The 19784-nt window shown below is 38.6% G+C and overlaps 1 protein-coding gene across 5 annotated transcripts in view; it reads left to right on the top strand.

Moving 5' to 3' along the window:
• The window catches only part of LOC149319102 (TBC1 domain family member 4-like), a 117422-nt gene that overhangs the window by 78757 nt on the left and 18881 nt on the right, over positions 1-19784 (top strand). For 3 of the 5 annotated variants that reach the window (XM_089511118.1, XM_089511113.1, XM_089511114.1), the window contains exons 10-12: positions 1241-1467; positions 4887-5036; positions 14659-14819. In XM_089511118.1, the coding sequence (XP_089367244.1) occupies positions 1241-1467; positions 4887-5036; positions 14659-14819 (538 nt within the window). The remainder of the gene's footprint in view (positions 1-1240; positions 1468-4886; positions 5037-14658; positions 14820-19784) is intronic. The other 2 variants (XM_089511117.1, XM_089511115.1) reach the window with 1 other exon arrangement.

Here is a 19784-nt window from a genome sequence, read left to right as displayed (position 1 = left end):
AAAAACATGTTGAATATAAGGCTGAATTTTCTTATTTTCTTTTTCATGTGTTATACACACACATGCACATACACACATATTTATCTTTACCTCTACCTCCACCACCTCCATCTCAATTTCATTCCTTTCTAGTAATGGCTACTTATGGCATTCCTTCTTTGTATTTTGTAAATGATTTTCAAGCAGTGGCTTATAGGTAGCCACTTGCTTTTTAATCCTCTGGCAAGTAAGAGTTATTGCCAGGCTATTAAATTTGCATAAATTGTGATTGTTAAAGATTTGTGACAATTTGGTGGCTTAAGAAAAAATAGAGACAACTGTTTGTGAGCAGATTAGTAGGCTTGTGTGTATGGGCTTGGATTATAATAGTAAATATATCTGGCAAGGCTGCTTTAAAATACGTTAAAAGAGAAAGACAATTTTAACCTGTTTTTGTGTCCTCAGAATAAAACAGGAGGATGTTTAAGAGAAAGGTATCTTAGAAAATCTGCTTGCTTTGTAGGCACAAACTAATTAACTTCTTGCCAGTTTGAAAGAGAAGTCCTTTGGGGGAAACAGAGCCAAAACCTTCCACAAAAGCTTTTGTTCATGCCAATTCACATGCTATCTCTAAAGCCATGACACTTTAGATCTATCATTCTTTGCAGTTAGCTTGCCTGTACAGCATTCCAAAAGAGTTTGTTGTTCACTTTCCATTTATTTCCTGTTTGAAATTCCCAGCTACACAAACACTTGGGATTACCTTCCCCCGAAAGATGTGGATGTAGAACAGTTCCTGTGGCTTCTAATTTTCCTGTTGCTCCCAATGTAGCTTTTTTAATAATAGAGCTGTTTTTTTCCAGGATACTGCTTTGACAGGACAGGAAACCCTGCACATGATATGTTAAGGAAATTAGTGCACAAGCCAATTTGGATTGGAACCCAGGCCTGGGGCTTGATTTTCTACCCTCTCCTTTCCTCCTCCCCTACCCCAGATGTTTGTCTAGTAACATTTAGACTCTTTTCAGTGCTCTTTGGCGTTTCTTGCTTTATTGCCTGTGAGAGGACATGGCACTTCCCATGACAAAGGATGTTTGGCATAGTTCATCATTAGCATACAATAGCCTGGTTTCTTTTTCTTGAAGAAGGAGCAGCTTTGGCTTCTTCCGTCATTAATTACCGGATCACTCTGAAATACTTAAACCTTATGGGGCAGATTGGACAGAGAGCCTCATTCCTGTCTTTGACTGTCTGCTTTTAGGACTGCTCCTCTGGGGAGTCTCCTCCTACGACACCCCCTGCTTCTCCCATATCATCAGTTTGGCAGCCATTCCCTGAAGAGGATTCCGAGTCACCCCAGTTCCGAAGGCGAGCGCACACATTCAGCCACCCACCCTCCAGCTCAAAGAAGAGGATTAGTTTCCAAAATGGGAGGTCCCAAAGTGTCAAGTCTCCTCTCCTGAGACAGAATTCTGTGGAGCATAGCAGGTGAGCTCTGATTCAAGTAATATTGTGGTAGTTCTTTGCATAATAATTGGGTGAACTTGGGTGGTTGTTCTCGGTTTTCCGATTTTTCTTTGAATGTGACACATAAGCATGGAAGGTCAAGAACAGTTTCAGAATTATTGCCAAGGTTCCCCCCCCCCCCAAAAAAAAAATAATAAAAAAAAAATACTGGGTATGTATAATAATGATAGGTTCCATTACAGTTTACAAAGCAATTAGGTCCTGTTAGTATAGATGCTGTTTGGATGTAAAGAATTGGTCTTTTGAGCCCATTTTGTTCAGATGTTCTTTTGCCCAAACCTGACAAATGGATGTGAGAAAAAGAGAAGCAGTTGGGCCCATTAATTTGTGAGTACTTAAAAAACAACCTTAAGTGGCATTCAGTGCTTTTATAAAGTAAGTTGCTTTCTTTTCAAAAAAGAGATGTGTATACTGTTTTTAATGAACTTGAGTCTGATTCTGCTTTATTGTGGTAAAGGTCCATTTCCTTCTCTATTGTTTAATAATTTGTAATGCAGTGGCTTCATATTGCTTTTCTTAAAATCTATGTTTTACATCACATAAGTGACTGTTAGTGGCATTGAAATTATCAGTACAATAAACAAATGTATCAAAAACCAAATGATATGCAATGAGGATCTTAACCCACACAAATCCAGGAACAAAACTTGACAGTGGTACCCCTTTCATTACCACACTCACTCAGCATGGGGGATCTATGTTTGGAAAATACATTGTAACTAGTATTGAAAATGCACTGAAAAATGCCAATCTTCAGATGTTTAAACGTCAATGGGAAGAATAATAATGTAGTTTGGATGTTATGGCCAAGAAAGACACGCACTGCATTCCCATTAACTATACTTTTGCAGATGATGTGACATCATGGGGTAACATGGGAGTAGATGACTTACCAAGGCATGTGTGATAGTAGGTAAATCTTTGGTATTCTTAGACCAAGTTATAGTGCCTATAGGTATTGAATTTTATTGTGAAGTGGCTGTTAAATTTGTGTTCTTGGGCACAAAATCCTATTGATAATTACTAGGGATCAAGTCCCATTGAACCCCATTGATCTTATTTGTGAGCAAGAAAGGATTGCAAGATAAATGCCCTTGCAACTGGAAACCTGGTAGTTTGAAGTAATTAGAATAAGAATAGTACCATAGGACTTGAAATCGGAGAATCTATTTACTTCTGTACCTAGTGTGGGATTTGGCAAGTGTTGGGTATACACGGGGAATCCTCTAAGCACCACTGCAGAGGCTGGCTGCATAAATTCCATGATTTATAACATACTTATGAAGGACTCTCTGCTGAACTGTGTTCCCTTCTGTACTGATCCATTACTTATATTATCCAAGATGGGATGATTAGTAGGAAAGACTCAGAAAGCTATATCAGAAGATTTCTAGGTTAGAGCACTTTCTGCCTTTTTTCCAGGGTAGAAGAAATGGACATTTCCAAGAGTTTAATCAATCTTGCTGCTTTTTAAGAGTTTAATCAATCTTGCTGCTTTTCTTTTTCTGTTCAAATGTATGATATGACAATGTGTTAAAAATCTATATATCGGTCTACTACAAAATTGGTGATAACAGCACCACCAGAGGTTTTTATGGGTGATTTCCGTGCTGTAGAACTACACATGCCTCTCCTTGAGTTGGTCTCCAACACCAAATACTGTTTGTACCTGTGCCTATAACCAACCATGAAGGTGGGGTGGTGGAAGCAGTTCAAGCCCCTTGCTTCAGGTTCCCAATTTGTGTGCCATTGTGCTGCTGTTATAGCTCCATTTAAAATTCAGTATGTTCAGCACTGTGTAGTCCAATCTACTCACAGCACATTGTCCCAGTAGTAAGCCTGTTTGATAAGAGGGGGTACTATCTCAGTAATTTTACCCCAATCTGTATCAGTATAGCTTGGAACAGGGGAGAACCTCTTTTCTCCAAATGTTGTTGGACTCTTAATTGGCCACTTTGGCCAGTGCTGGTGGCAGTTTTGTCCTACGACATCTGGAAGACTATAGGTTCGGCATCCCTGGCTTCTCTACAGCAAAATTCCTTTTAAAGGGGTTGGTAGGGGGAGCAAAATCCATTGCTTGACAGAGTAGTGACCTTGCATTTTGCAGATAAATTTAATTTTGTTTTTTTCAAACTCTAATCATCATGGTGCATTGAAAAAGGAAACTTGAACAATAATTGTGTTAGGCTTGCTGACAGCATTTATTTGCCCATTACTGCAGTGTTACAGTCTTGCTTTGTCAGCAAGTTTTCTGGTCAAACAAGCAGCTCTACAACAGCTTGATCATGAGTTGTTTGTTTGCACGTGTGTAGACTCAGAAATTTCCAACTGAGAAGTATTTGGTTGCAGACCTTGAAACTGTTTTAATGTCTGTTCTCCTGTCCCCCACTGGTTTGAATATTTTTCCATTATCCAGTGTATAAATGCCTTCAATATTTTGGCATAACTGTTTGAATCCTCACTGAGCCATGAAACCCACTGGGTGACCTTAGGCAAGTCACACTTTGTCAGCCTCAGAAGATGGGAATGGCAAGCCCTCTCTGAAGAAAAATGGCAAGAAAATCCTGTGATAGGGTCATCTTAGGGTTACCATAAGTCAGAAATGGTTTGAAGGCACACAACAACAATAAATATGACTGTGGATTGTAACACTTTAATAAAAACAACAAATTTAAAATTGCTAAATGTCCCAGTGGCTAGCAGCCATCCAGAACCTTTGGCATTTAAAGAGTAGACACTCAAACATGGTGAAGTTTTAATACGGGAGGTTTTTTTTTATGGAGGTTGCTGCCAAAAATGACAACTGTGCATTAAACTCTCCCTTGCATTTTCATATTGTGTAGTAGTGCCCAACTTGCTTCAGAATGATGTGATGTCAAGAGAGATTCATTCTAACAAATGAATCTTCAGAAGGAGATGGGCGAGTTAGATGCAAGCCTGATGGTTTCAGTCCCAGCCCAAGGTTTAGTACTGCCTAGTTTGGCCAACAGAATGTTGTTGGCTTGACTTCCCCTTAGATCTCAGTATATCACGGGGCTTGTGACTTTTCAAAATGGAATGAATGCTTGAAATCTAGGGAAGAGGTCTGACAAATCCAGGGTGGTTCCTCTTAGTTACTAGAGTCCTGCTCAATAGCAATGAAGCTAGGCTCATGATGCACCAGTTTGGCTTTTTTCAGATGTATGCCTTTCACTTTAATGCATCACCTGACAATGCTTTGATATGTAATGAAGCTAATTCAAACACTGTTTTGTTGATAAACCTAATTATAGTGGAACCCAGCCCCTGATATGGTGAGTATGGGTGAGAGTCCGGGAATTTTTTGCAAAATGTTGTACTGAAATTTATTTGCTCCATTTTCTCTTATTGCCTGCTGTCAGGCCGACAATTCCCCGACGTACTTACAGTGAGAGTGAATCATCTGCACCATCCAGTCTCCCTTCTTCCTTCTCTGCCCCATCTTTCCTGAAAAGCTTTTACCAGAGCTCAGGAAAGCCACCTCCACAGTGTGAAAATGAACTCCCCAAGAGGTGAGAGCGTTGGTTTCTGCCTGCCCTGCAATACTGCACTTCCCACAAAGCTGGCTTGCAATAGGATTTTTAATTTAAATTTATTTTTGCTGCCACTCACTGCTCAGTCATGTACTTCGGTTGTTTCATAAGAATCTCTGAACAGTGCATTTCTCTGGAAGTGCTTGTTGAAATTTGTAACGAAGAGATCTTGCTTAACTCCTTCAATGTTTTTAAATCAGATGCCATAAAAAACCCAAAACTATATGTATATATCAATATTGCCAGACCTAATTGGTGAGAAATCATGAGGGTCTTCTTTAAAGCTCATGATGACATTGTTTAGAGCAAAAGTATTTTTAGAAACATCTGCCCTATGTGACATTGATGACCCTGTTCTATAGGGCTCCTACATGACTAACCAGTCTGGTTAGTTTAGGTTTGGGTGGAGAAGTCCTTTGTATACTTTGACCTTGGACAAGGACAAATACTATTCTTTCCATCCCAGTGCCTTACCTGTAAAAGGGAATATCATTGATCTACCTTTAAGGAGATGCTGATTAGAACATTTTGCACATTAAAACTTACCATACAAGGCTGTGAGATTGTTTTCAAAAGCTAAATCGGGTTTACATTGTTATTGTAGTAAACAATGTAAATAATATACATAGAGGATTTTTTAAAAATCCAACTTCACTTTTTGTGCTAAGTATTGGCAATGTTGATTTTAGTGTGTATTCTACTAATCATAGTGTTCTATAGATGGGAGGAGGAGAAGTTTTAAAGTTCCCCGAGTGTGACTAACATTGGCATGAGTTTGTTTGTTTGTTTGTTTGTTTACTTATTTTTGTGTTCTGTGTCTGGGTGGCCACAGGCTCAATTTACTGGTTGCGGCTTCACAGTGGGTGCAGAATTCTTTCTGAAGTTCTGGTCCTTGCCAAATTAGTTTGCAAGGGTAAACAATGCTATGATAGCTGCTATCATTGGTCCATGCTAATTTGCACAAAAGGTTGGGAAAGTTGATATACTGATTTTTGGAGTTTGTAGTAAATGAAAAAATAGTTCATAATCAATGGGGAGAGGTAACTGAAGGATATTAAGAGATAAGGGATGGTGAAGCATGTTTAGACATGCTAATCGAAAAGAATTTAGGATTGTTTAGCTACAGTGATGCTCAAGTGATTGCTTCCTGCTTATTTAAACAACACTTTGAAACATGTTGCTGCTATTATTATTATTATTATTATTGTTATTGTTATTGTTATTATTATGCTTTATTTATATAGCGCTGTAGCTACAAGACCACTATGGTACACTAGAATTTGTGTATGCTTTCTGACTTTTTCTTTTTGGCTATCCAAAGCTGTCCTTAGACAGCTGTCTGTAACTGAGTAATTCAGTGGAAGACTGAGATCACATTGTCAATGTGTCAAACCCATAACGGTTATAAGTAAAGTACCATGACTTGTTAGCGCCATCTTAGGAGACACATTCTGCTATGTGAGAGAGGAGGAAGAATGTCTCCTCTAAAATAGCATGTGCTGAAAAGCATAATTTAGAAGCACAGGGGGAAACATGTTTCCCCCTTAAAATCTATGCAGATTTAAGCAAATTTAATTGATCAGCTCAAGCTCACAGGCTTAATGGAGTTATATTTCTGTAATTGGGCAACAGCCTGATTTTTTGGAGACTTCCCCTGCTCTGTTGGGTCTTACAGCTCTTGACTACATTTGGCAGGATTGTGTACATAGTGCTTTATTTTTTCTGGGAACAGAAGACTCTCAGGCCTAATACAGACAGCCAAAATAAAGCTGCTTCGAGTCACTTTGGAGGTATGGTGTTTCAATGATACATGCGCCCTAAGAGTCCAGAAGCCGCACCAAAGCCACGCTCCAGTCCTAAGGACTAGAGTGCAGCTTTGGTGCAGCTTCCAGACTCTTAGGATGCAAGCATCATGTAAACACCGTACCTCCAAAGTGACTCGAAGCAGCTTTATTTTGGCTGTCTGTATAGGGCCTCAGTGCTGCCAGGGGTGCAGGAGGCACTTCATCTCAGCCTCTTGTTCCACCCCAAACTAGATGCTACCTTTATGTCCAGTGTCTAATCACTGAACCTAAGCAACTATATTCATCAATTGTCCACATGTGTGAAAAAGCAGATAGGTGTTGATAAAAGAATGTTTGTTTCTTATTTACAAGTGAATTCTCTATTTGCTTTATTATGTTGTTTCATTTATACCCCACCTTTCTTCCAACAAGGGATTCAAGTTGACTATCTGTAACTATATATGTTGAGCTCCCTCAGACATGTTTCTTGCAATTTTCTGCAGTGTTTTTCCTCAGTAGTAAAAGAAATTTAGGGCTTATGTTTACTTTTTGTCATTTTAACAGAAACACCTAAAGCATCTTGTAGTTCACAGCAGCCAGATTGGAGGTGCATGATCTCTCAGTGGTTTAGAGTAGTACAAAGAGATGAATGACATCAGAGTCTGCCAGCTAGAGAATTAAAATTGATAGGAACTTTACAGCCTCTGGGGGGAAATGCTTTCATTTCTTGTGGCGATGACTCATATTGGTTAGATAAAGTTGTGTGAACATTTGAGCTGTTGTTTTCTCTCTTCACCATCTCTGTGTATGTGTTTTGGTTTTCTGGTTAATTTCAGAGAGTATAAACTGAAGGGGTGAGTTTTCTCTTTTAGTACTGTGTTTTCCTTCAAGGAAAAGGAGAAGTTGAACTGAAAGCAAATCTGAAGAGAGAATGCAACATCTGACATTTGTGACAGCAGTATAGGTCACTTATACTTCGTAGATTAAACATCAGATAGGTTCCAGTTATATACAGAAGAAAGGGGAAATAATATTGGAATGACAATCATGGAGGAATGCAACAAAGGTTCTTCATTTCTGGGTAGGTGTGGGGAGGAGATAGTTCTTACTTTGGAAAAACCCTGCTGATATTCAGAGAAACTCAGTACTAAGTTAATAAGATGTGAAGAAGGAAGAGAAAAGAAGTTCTGTAATTACAGTCAGTTTTGGGACTAGATCTGTTTAAAAGACCTTGTTTCTCCTTTTAGAGTTTGCAAAGCTAGAGAAATACTTCAGCATGATCCCATAACCTATCAGAGAGGTAGGTTAAGTATTTTGGTAATTATTTTCAGATATTTTACAATATACTAGCTGCTTAAGGATTAAAGTGCAAAAAGATAGAAGTGTCCAAGACTTTTCTTTGTTGTTCTGATTTTATAACCTGTGTAGTGTTTTAGTTTAAGGAAATGGGGACTTCAGAAGGAGTTAGGGTTATAATTGACTCATCATGGCTGCCTTTTCAGTTCTTTTAAACTTCATACTGATTTTATTCAGAACTATGAGCCTCTAAGAGTAATCTATAATATTTTGCTTTAGTCAAGAGTTCTAGGACCAGCAGTGATTTAGTGCTAAGAAAACAAGGAATAATAAAGGCATAGGAACATTTAACCTTGTTGAGCGCTTTATTTGTGTGTGCTGGAAACTAGACCACAATTATAAAGTATAGGCAACAGTTAATGTTCTTCTTTGCTCATATCCTCTTATTGCCATTCTTTTTAGGGTGGTGTGCCTTTTCGTATGAAACAGGTTGTTGTTGTTTTAAAAATCTGATAAAGTTTTGCCCTTGTTTGTGCTTTGGAAAACAGCACAAAACAATTGGGCTTCACTGACACAGGACAGGCAGGTTTTAGAGATTACTTTTGTGCTGTAGTCCCTTGCTGTGTTTCTCTTTCCTTGGAAGACATTTTGCACAACTGCCTTTGATCTTAGCTTGATTTTAAATCGTCCATTAGGGATAACTGATGGCTTAACTTTTTAGAGACAAACATTGTTTTAGATTAAGAACCAATTCTTAATCTAAAGATATGTAAAGGCAACAAAAGACTTGAAGAAGATCTACTTTATTCTAACACAATATTTGCATAAAACCTGGAGAGGAAGTGTGATAATGGCCTGTTACAGACTGCCAAAATAAAGCTGCTTCGGATCTCTTTGGAGGTATACTGTTTAAATGATGCATGCATCCTAAGAATCCAGAAGCTGCACCAAAGCTGCACTCCAGTGCTTAGGAATGGAGTGTGGCTTTGGCGTGACCTCCAGACTCTTAGGACCCATGCATCATTTAAATAGCATACCTCCAAAGAGACCCGAAGCAGCTTTATTTTGGCAGTCTGTAACAGGCCAATATTTGAGTAGAAAGGTGACATGTACTTTTTATTCTACACCCAAAACATTTAAATTGCCAAATAAATGTACCCATATACTTTTGCTATATTAATGCAATACTTTTTGGCAGAATTTAGAGTTTATTGTTTAGCATTTCTTGCTTTAAAGCCATTTGCCCCCACCCACCTACCAAGCCACTTTTTTTCCTGTTGACCAGCTTGGGGTTCTTCCTTTTTCTCTACTTCTGTTTTAGAATATGCTTTGTAGATTCTTTGTTTTGACTGTTTATTATGATTATAGGGTGGCAGCCAGACTTTTTGTTTGTTTGTTTCTGTATATAGTGCTTTTAGGTATCAGCAGTTCATATTATTAATATCACAAAGTGAACAATTCTATTGGTATTAATTGGTTCAGTGACAAGCAAGTGGGTCTTATAAAAGAAATTGATAACAGACCATATTGGCTTGCATGCAGAAAATATATAATCCTTAGCTAATATGAGAACAAACTGAAATTATCCTCTCTCTTCCATTATTAATCAGTGTTCTCTTCTAGGTGGCAGAGCTGTATTAGAATCTATCTCATAAAATCTTCATCCCTGGGATCCATGTATGGTACACAATTCTGTTAAAAACATATATAATATTAGGAATGGGGGACCAAAGACAGCACAAATTAGCCTTGCAGTGATGTGGGTTTTCTGGAAAAGGTAGAATTGGAAAATTTTCTGGGCAGTTTTTCTGGCCAATATTCCAGGCTTTAAATAGTGTTATCTGTTTTAGCTAATTAAGCTTAAATATTATATTCAAACACATTCAAAGCTTTAGGTGGAGATTATTTTATTGCAATATTTGTGATATGTGGAGTTTAGTCTTCCACTTATGACACCATCATACAGCTTTGGGGAGGGAACATCTTTGCTGGTCCTGGAAGGAAACAAGACCTGCAGGGGGAAAAAAGTTGCAGCTTAGTTTTCTGGAGATACACACATCTCCAGTCAATAGCGTCACTTGGGGAGGGTGCAGGGGGTGACACCCACTTGGCCTCTGCCCCCGCAGGCACTCCTTGGGCCTGCACATGCACTCCTTGTGCTCTTGCAGGCACTCCATGGACTGCGTGGGCGCCATTTCAGCCTGCACAGCCACTCCTTGGGCCTGTGCAGGTGCCTAGGGGCTGCGTGGGCACCCTTTCGGTCCCTGTGAGTGGTCCTCCGGGCTGCGCGGCTGCTTCTTCAGCATCAGAAATAGGTAGTCTCGGCACTAGAAGTCCCACCCACTGCACTGGGTGTCACCTGGTGAGGGACCACCACTGTCTCCAGTGTGAACTGGATTATTTGGAGCGCTTGTGTCTTTATCAAGGCTACTACATGTGCAGGCATTGAGTTGGTCTAAATAAAGGAGGACTTTAGGTTCTTGGTTCTTGATACATGTAATAGCTATAACTGTCCTTTCAGAAAATGGCAAAGTGTGAAAAGAACCATGTGGCCTACTGTCCTATAATGGTCATTAGAAAAACAGCCCAAGAACAGACTTACTCTGAAGACCAGCAAACCTGGACAGGCTCATATGGGAAGATATAGATCTAAGCCATATTTGATAGCATTTAATTGCTTGAGCATGTGTTCAGCCATTTTAAAGATTTCTCAGCTGGAAGGTTGGTTAGAAATGATGTGTTCTTCAACTGCTAGAACTGTCTTCTGTCTTCTGCTGGAAATTCAGTGGAGCATCTGTAATAAGGGAGACACTTGTTCCCTTAATTAGTTGGTGTCTTCTTTCTTGGAGACACCAAGAAATGATACCGATATCAAAATTGATTGATACCATCACCCCCGTCCCCCCTCCTCTAGAGGAAGACTCATTTCTATCACTAATCTGTCCAAAATTTTAGTGTATTTATATTGAACAGTTTTACATTTTTTGATGTTTAATCTTTTTTTAGGAGTTGATCACAGTTTTTATGATGAGGGGAGAGGTCAGGTTTTGGGGTTTTTAAATTGTAATTTTTAATTATTTGATGCTTTATTTATACTGTTGGAATCCGCTTTGATTTCTTTGTGAAAAAGCGGAATACAAATTATTATTATTATTATTATTATTATTATTATTGAATCTGGGATCTTCATACATCTAAAACATTAGTTCTACTTTTAATCTGTAGCCAGATTAGCAATGGGGTAATGTCTAGCCCTGCTGTGATCAGCAATGGGGGTAATGTGTATCATTGCTGTGGAGTGCTCAACATGAAGTATGGGTATTTTCCAACAACAAGTCTTTGGGGTGTGGTGGCTTAGTGGTTAGGACCGATTTTGACAACTGTAAGATCAGTAAATTGGCAGTTTGAAGCCCAGGTGCCATGTGATGGGGTGAGCTCCTGTCACTAGTCCCAATTTTTGTCAACCTAGCAATTTGAAAGCATGCACATGCAAGTAGAGAAATAGGTACCACTTCAGTTGGAAGGTAGCAGGGTTCTGTAAAGTCATGCTGGCCACATGACTCCGGAGTAGTCTTTGATAATGCTGGCTCGTCGGCTTAGTAACTGAGATGAGCATCACTACCTACAGTCAGTTGTGACTAAACATTCATGTCAACAAGTCTTTGCCAAATCTGCCATGTTTAAAAACAAAACAAAACAAAACAACCTCACCAAAAAACCCAAAACCTGCATTGTCAGTCGAGAGAAATAAATAGCTTTCTTTCATTCTCCAGACAATAGGGAACAAGATATAGTCAGCTCTTTACATTTACTGGGGTTAGGGGCCTAGGACCAACACAAAAGTGGAAAAACCACAAATATCTCTAGTCCCCCCCTCCCCGAACCATATTTAACATATACAAAAAGTATGTTCTGCAGATTCAATGGATACCTTTGAGGCAGCGAGGTTCCTGTGCAAGACAGAATTAGGCTGCTGATGGGACTTGTCACCACCACTGCTGCTGTCCTACACCATTTTTAATAGGATTTACAAGCCTCATTTGCAGCCTCTCAGTCTCACAAGGCTTCCAGTCCCTATTAAAAATGGCATAGAGCAGCAGCAAAGATGTCAGCAAATAAGCCATGAATAATCAGAAATGCAAAAGTCAAACCTGCAAATATGGAGGGCCAACTGCAGTTCAAACATAATGCAAAAAAGTTGTTTTGGTAGTGGTAGATGCTGAACTGTAAAGAACAAACAGAAATATGGCTTTGTGTTCTACCTTTCTTGCTTGTGCTTCCTGCTTCTGCAGATCACAGACATGTTGTTCACTGTGGCCAGGATGAGGCAGTTCTAAAGAAAGAGTTACATGATTATTTTTTAAAAAGGCTGATTTTGTTTGTAAGATCGCTTCTTCTTTTTTGTGGTCCACTTTATGATTAGTGCATCGGCTTTAAACAAACAGAACAAACAGCTTTATTTATATAGTGCTTCATACTTAACTAACAGTGTCTAAGTGGTTTAAAACTGTAAGCCAACTGCCCCTGGGCACTCATTTTAGCGACCTCAGAAGGATGCAAGCCTGAGTCAAGCTTGAGCCCTGGCTAGTATTGAACTTGTAACCTTATCGTTATGAGTGAGTGGCTGCAGTACAGGCGTTTAACCATTGCACCACCAGTGCTCCTCAAACTTTACAGTCATCCCTTCCGATTTGTGGGGAATCCATTCCGGACCTGCTCCCCTGACGAATTGGGAAAATCTCCAATATTGGAGCCCCATTGATTATAATAGGAGAGTGTTTTTGTGCTCGGTGCTGTGCGTACACCTTGGGCACACACACCATAATGTCTCTCCTAGCTTGCCATCCACGAAAGACTGAGGGGTGCAAATAACAAGACTGTGAATTGGGAAAGACAACTAATCATTAGGAAAGACTAGATGTTGAAGATATAAACAGATGTGACAAGTTAAAGGGGGCTCAGAAAGCCTTGGATTGGTTTCAGTGGTAGAAGATGAAGGCTAGAGTAGTGGGTCATATTTCCCATCTATTACCCTTGTATCTGTTGTCTCCTTTTGTGTTGAAGCTTAGATTATAAACACCTCTGTATTCACCTGCACATAAGTTACGTTGAACAGCAGAAGTAAGCAGAAAGTATACGAGAATTTCCTGGCAGATTGCTCAGTGATTTTCAGTAAATCATGAAAAGATCTGGAGCCAGATTATTTTAACAGTCGCAGCTATACAATGATCCCAAAACTCCAGGCTGCTAGAATTCCTGATCTATAGTATTTTATATGTAGATTTCTGTTTATATTTACATGCCATCCACGGATAGGGCTTATATGGATGTAGCATGCAGCTGGCTCAGGCCCCATTTTGCATCTTGCTTTAGTTGGTGGATCTCAAGGGTGTAGTAAAACCAAAATAGTTTCTGCGAGCCTAGGTCTCTCCTTGACTGTGGAAAACCATATGCTGCCAGGTAAAACAGAGAATATTAGCTGTTGCTAGTGTATAAATATTGTAAATAAAATAAAAGGAAACCCTGTGGACTGATGCTAATAAGTTTTTTTTTTAAAAAAAGTTTCTTTAAAAGTTTCTCACAGAAGATGGCCAAGGAAATCTACAGGGAAATAGGACCATTCCTTTGCATTTCATCCTTTATGTATTTCCCATGTGCCCATTTTTAGTGGTAGTAGAAAAGGGGAAAAAAAATTTCTTCGAGCAGTTGCTCTCACTTATTGTCTGGCAGCTGCTCACTATCATCTTATTGTCTCTAATGTCATATTTAACTTGCATTCACTAATCTTTAAAAAAAATTATACAGCAAGACCTGCAAAGGGAACAAATTACAACTCTTCCGCAGTGAATGTCTGATTCTTCTTTTGTTTACCTGCACACAAATGTTTCCTGAAATATTGATGCAGATAGAAAAGAAAAACACTTAATATATTACTTGGAGCTTCATCCCATGTGCCCATTGTAGCCTAATCTATCCATAAAACCTGACAGGACTGCTTCTTCAAATGAATGAAAGCTGAGAAAAATGTCTTTCCTTATTTATTCAGGATATAAAGTACATGAGGGACATTAAAACAGATTTGGGGAAATGAGGCCTCATTTGGATAATGAAGATTGCATAATGTATCATCTCTCCCTGTAGCTGTAATCCAGTGTTTGGTTTTGGGCATTGCTTGCTGCAGCTCTAAATTTGTAGTTGTTTCAGAATGGTACTATGCGATTCTGAATGATTCATGGCAGTCTTCTTGTGCACGCTTTTTCTCTCTCTGTATGTGTGGAATAATTCTTTAGCAAATACTGGAATTTGGGTAACATTTGGACCAAAGTGAAATTAAGGACCTTAATAGAGTAGTTGGGAAATCTTCAGTGTATGATGATTACATTGATATGATGTAATCCAGTGTGTGTTTTAAAGGCTGTTTTGCTGGCTTTGCATGGGTATTTCCTAGACTTTTATCAATACCAGTTTTAACAATTCCTAGCGACAGGCTGTTTTCTTTTTTCTCCTGGCCCTTCCTATAGTGATGGCGAAAGAAGAAAAAGGACCTCCTCTGTATGCAGTAATGAGTCCCTGAATGCTGGAGGAATCCCTCTTACTCCCCGCCGAATCTCCTGGCGGCAGAGAATCTTTCTAAGGGTTGCATCGCCTATGAAGAAATCCCCCTCAGCAATGCAACTTCAAGGTTTGTATGCATTTGGAGAGAGGGACCTATGTAAGGCAATTTGATTTCCTTCTCTCTTTTTAAGAGTAGCAGCTTCCATTTTGCTTTTAAAGCAATGGGCATGGTTCTGTCAGATTTATATATAATTTCTACTACTGAGATGTCTTGCTTGGTACATATTTGGTAATCATGCTACCATTACTGCTGTCTTCTACTGCTGTAGGTGATTCATCAAGCCAGGATTTGGGTCCTTCTCCTTGCAGACAGGCTATTGGAATCCAATTATTTTGCTGAGTAGTAGTACTAACAAATCACAATCACCATATTTTCAAATAGGGTGATGTTGTTGTTATTGTTGTTGTTATCATTTATTTATATTGCACCATCGATATACATGGTGCTTGAGAAGTAAAACAATCAAAAACAGTGGATCCTGCCAAAGCATACAGTCTAAAATATAGGTATACACCCATACATACAGAGGGAAGGAGGGAATAATAAAAATATAAATGTATACAATACAAGGCAATATACAAAAGCAATTTATCCAGATAAAATAAAAAATACACTATAATATATTTAAAATATAACATGTAAAATATAAAATTCATAAAAATAAAACTTTTTGCTGCTTAAAATAATAATATAGTATTCATACTAGTGGTATTGATCTGATGGAAACCCTTGTGGGTATCTTATGGCCTGAAAGGTAGGGGAAAATCCTTTAAATACAGTGGTACCCCGGGATACGAATGCGCCGCCTTACGAAATTTCCGGGTTACGAAAAAAATCTATTTAAAAAAACTGTTCCGCGTTACGAATGTTTTTTCGGGTTACGAAAAACTTTTGGTGCTTTTCGGCGCTATTTCGCACCAAATCGCGGCTTTTCCCCATTAGCGCCTATGGGTTTTTCGGCTTACGAAGCCTTTCGGGTTACGAAAGCGGCGGCGGAACGAATTATTTTCGTAACCCGGGGTACCACTGTACTATAAAGCCATTTAAGCTAATGATCATTGCCACATCTTGCAACAAAGAGTCCTGTGATTTAAGTATGTGTGGCATGACTACCATACTTCTGTCGCCTGTCCTAAATCTCCTGTAAATCAACCCCATTGGTTAATAAAAACAAAAACAACAACAACAACAACAACAACTTTGATTTCAGTTAGTGTCAAAGGTGCTACAAATATAATGCCCCTTCCAACAAAGGGCGGTACATCAGAACATATACAATAAACACACACTATAAAATGTTAAAATAGTAAAATAATATACTAATATTATAATATATACTAATAATGTATTCTAAAAACAAAAATAAACAAAATCATCCTCAGTTGCTACCCATCTAAGTCTTAGGCATGCTCAGCAACTTAATCCAGCAAATCAGTGAGGAAGGTCTGCAATTCTTTACGAAAATGGATCAGATCCTCTTCCAGCCAGAGCACAAAGGAAGTCTGTTCCACAAATGCGGAACCAGATCTTGAAAGTCTTGCAGCCTTGAAAGAGCTATATTCATTGGTGGAAAAGCCAATAATCCATTGTCTGCAGATCTTAAATTTCTAGATGGTACATACCATGCTAGCTGAACTGCCAAATATGGGGGAAGGTTAAAGCGCAGGACTTTTGGTTGAATACTGCTAGAGAAGGACAAAGAACAGTTTGCTATCCCCTCTCCATACCAAGCTGCCTGTGTAGTCTGGGCCTCCATTCCTTTCAAATGCTGGAACAATTATGATGAGCCTTTATCTGTTGTTTCATTTTGAAAAGATTAAAGCTAAAAGTTGAACTTGGTTCTAGAAGTACTGAACTTTGTCAAATTGTTGATTGATTCCCTTTAATTGGTTTTGCTCCCCAAGGAGACAGATAGCATAGAAGTGTGTGCACCAGGTCACTGGCCTGTCACAAACAGTGAAGAATAGTCAGGTGAAACTAATCCTATAACTTCTGGTTGACATTATTAAACAATTTCCTTTCCTTCTGGAAAGTGCTTGCCATGCACACTATTAGAGAAAATACTTTCTGACAATTAAAAATAAGTTGCAGTATCATCGTATAGACCTAAGGCAAGGGGCATTGTAGTCAGTGACTGGGTTATCATACTGAGTTGGGTATTTTACTAGCCACTGGGATTTAAGACCAATATATATACCCTTTTTATCTTATTGGGTTGCAAAGTACGCATTGGCTAACTCAATCCAAGAATTTAGAATATATCTGGTCTTCAGCTTTTTCAAATATTTTGTATTATTGGGACTACATTGTGCTGGCAGTATAAGTATAAGAATAAGGCTGACATTCAGTGGTTTCCCAGGCATAATTTAGCAAACAGTATTTGACCTATAAATCTTCAAATGGTTTCAGCTAAGTTGCCTTCTCTTTGCATTCTTCTACATTCTTATGGGAAAATTTTGAGATCCCCTTCTGACATTGACTGCTTTACAGTTTTGCAATGTATTGATGGCTCAAATGGGTTGGTTCTGGATATGTTTCAGATCTGATTTAAACATTTATACCATGTGGTGGCTTAGTGATTAATTCTGATAATTGGAAGGTTGAAAGGTTGGCAGTTTAAGGCCAGTCCGAGCTTCTGCCAAACTAGCAGTTCGAAAACAAGCAAATGCAAGTAGATAAATAGGTACTACAGCGGGAAGGTAACAGTGTTTTGTGCAATCATGCTGGCCACATAATCACGGAGTCGTCTTTGGACAATGCTGGCTCTTTGGCTTAGTAATGGAGATGAGCACCACCCCCTACACTCGGTTACAACTAGATATTCGTGTCAAGGGAAAACCTTTACCTTTTACTTTAGAGATAGGCAACACAAGGCCTGTAAGCTGCATGTTTCCTTGTCAGTTTTCACAGCTCATGCCACCTGTCCTTCTGCTGCACTGCTGAATTTTGGCAGCATTGTATAGCAAAACAACAAAGATACAGGGACAATCAAAGTAGAACAATATCAAGTTAATTAAGATTATCAAAGCCATAAGTGAAAGAAGCAAGCTTGAAATGTTTTAATAATAAAACCAGAGCATACAAATACAACAGTAAAAGATCAAAAGCATACAAAGGTTATAACCATTATTAATGTTGTAATAACCAGTGCTGTCTCTGAAAGATAATGATTAAAAAGTCTTTGCATTTAGTCATTATGTTTCAGATACCAGTCTGTTTCTGTGACATTGTTAAACCCATTGCAGTTTACCATATATCATTAATGGCATCCTATTAAGGTTCTTTTTTATTCTTGTATGCTTTTAATCTTTTAAAATTATATTTGTATGCTTTGATTTATTATTAAAGTATCTTAAGTCAACCCATTCCCTTGTGGGTTTTTAAATACATTTTAATTGGCTTTTTATGAATCTGCTTTGTTGGCTCCTAAATCTTCAGTATTTTGATTGTGTTACTGATAGATCTGGTTTTCTGCCCTTTTCTATATGTACTTTAGCATATAGGAATTTCCCTTTAGAGAGGATGCATGGGGATTAATTGCAAATTAGAAGTGCAATCCCACTGTATAAAACATATGTTCCCTTAATTAAAAGTCAATTTGTTTATGTGCAGAGTTGGAAGTGGTGCAAGTGTGATGGTCCACATCCACAGATGTTGCTTAAACCTGATTGAAATATAATGTCTGCCTGAAAAGGTCTAGTTTTGTGCTAGTTCTGTAGCAGGATCTAAATTCTGTTGCTTTTTAGGCTTGATTTTGGGGAAGGTGAGTGAAACACTTTAAATATCTAACTGTGAGTAAAACATGCTTAACATATAAATGAGAGAGTATTCATTTTTCCCCCAGTTCCCTACATTTTTCTAAGGGTATAGGAATAGAGAGTGGAAAAGTTAGTTTGGGGAGTTAAAGCTTCCAGAATCCCCCATTCATTATCGAATTTTGGGAATTGTAGTATCTAGAAGATGTTGATAGTTATAGTCCTAAAACTAGTTGGAGGATTTTGAGAGTTGTAATTCCAAAAGTAACTTTTCCAATTCCATCCATTATGGGTTTTTCTGCAGCTTATTCACATAATCATATTGACAGACACTACTACTAGTCTTTTGAGTACTCTAATAGCAGTTTTAGGTGCTAAATCTAATATGACATTTGGCAGTTAGCAGTTTGGAGGTATTTATTCAAAGCAGCCTACTGTCCAGACAACAAAGGTTCAAACTGTTCAGAGTCTTTTCAGCTTGCATATTTTAAAGGCAATTTATGATAAACAAAGGAACACAGACTTCTGCCACTTAGCTATCCAAAACATGCAGAATTATTAGTGTCTTTCTGCATATAACTGGCTATGATTAAAGTTCCTTCATTAACATCCATTTTATTCAGACTCGAATGTGGTAGGTGGTACTGATTGTTAGAATGTCTGGAGCAAATTGGATGCCAATAGTTTGCTTACTGTTGTGTGGTGATTTGCTGGGTGAGACAGAAAAAACCCCCAAAGCGGAGATAATCAAGAGTCCAAGATAATAGCCAAGAATAGTTGTTCTGACAGTTTGGTGATGAGGTTGTAGTTGTTCCAGATGAATGTATGCTAGTGAGTATGGAGTCAGTGTGGTGTTTGAGCATTTGAGTTTTGGACTATGATTCTGGGAATCCCCAACCAGCCATGGAAATCTAATGGGTGGCCCTGAGCAAGTCACACTTTTTCAAACTAAGAGGAAGGCAATGACAAACCTCTTCTGAATAGATTTTGCCAAAAATCCTAGGATAGGGTCACCATAAGTCGGGGTTGACCTGAAGTCACATAATAAGATGCTAGTGGGTGCAAGGTCACAGCCGAAAAAGACTGCATATTCATTTCTTACATTTAGCTTCTATGTATGTGACACTTATATAGCGCAAGGAGGGGAAAAAACAGTAACACAAACTTAGGTCTCTGTACCAAGGGGCTTACAATCAACAGTTAGTATGAGACAGAAGTGTGAATATCAGCATATGTAGCTGCTTGTTCTTTAGGTAATATGCAATAAAACATTGAT

Source organism: Sceloporus occidentalis, unplaced genomic scaffold (assembly GCF_023333645.1).
Source record: "Sceloporus occidentalis isolate IW3139 unplaced genomic scaffold, rSceOcc1.0.p SCAF_2, whole genome shotgun sequence".
Classification (NCBI taxonomy): Eukaryota; Metazoa; Chordata; class Lepidosauria; order Squamata; family Phrynosomatidae; genus Sceloporus; species Sceloporus occidentalis.
This window is presented reverse-complemented; position numbering and strand designations above follow the sequence as displayed.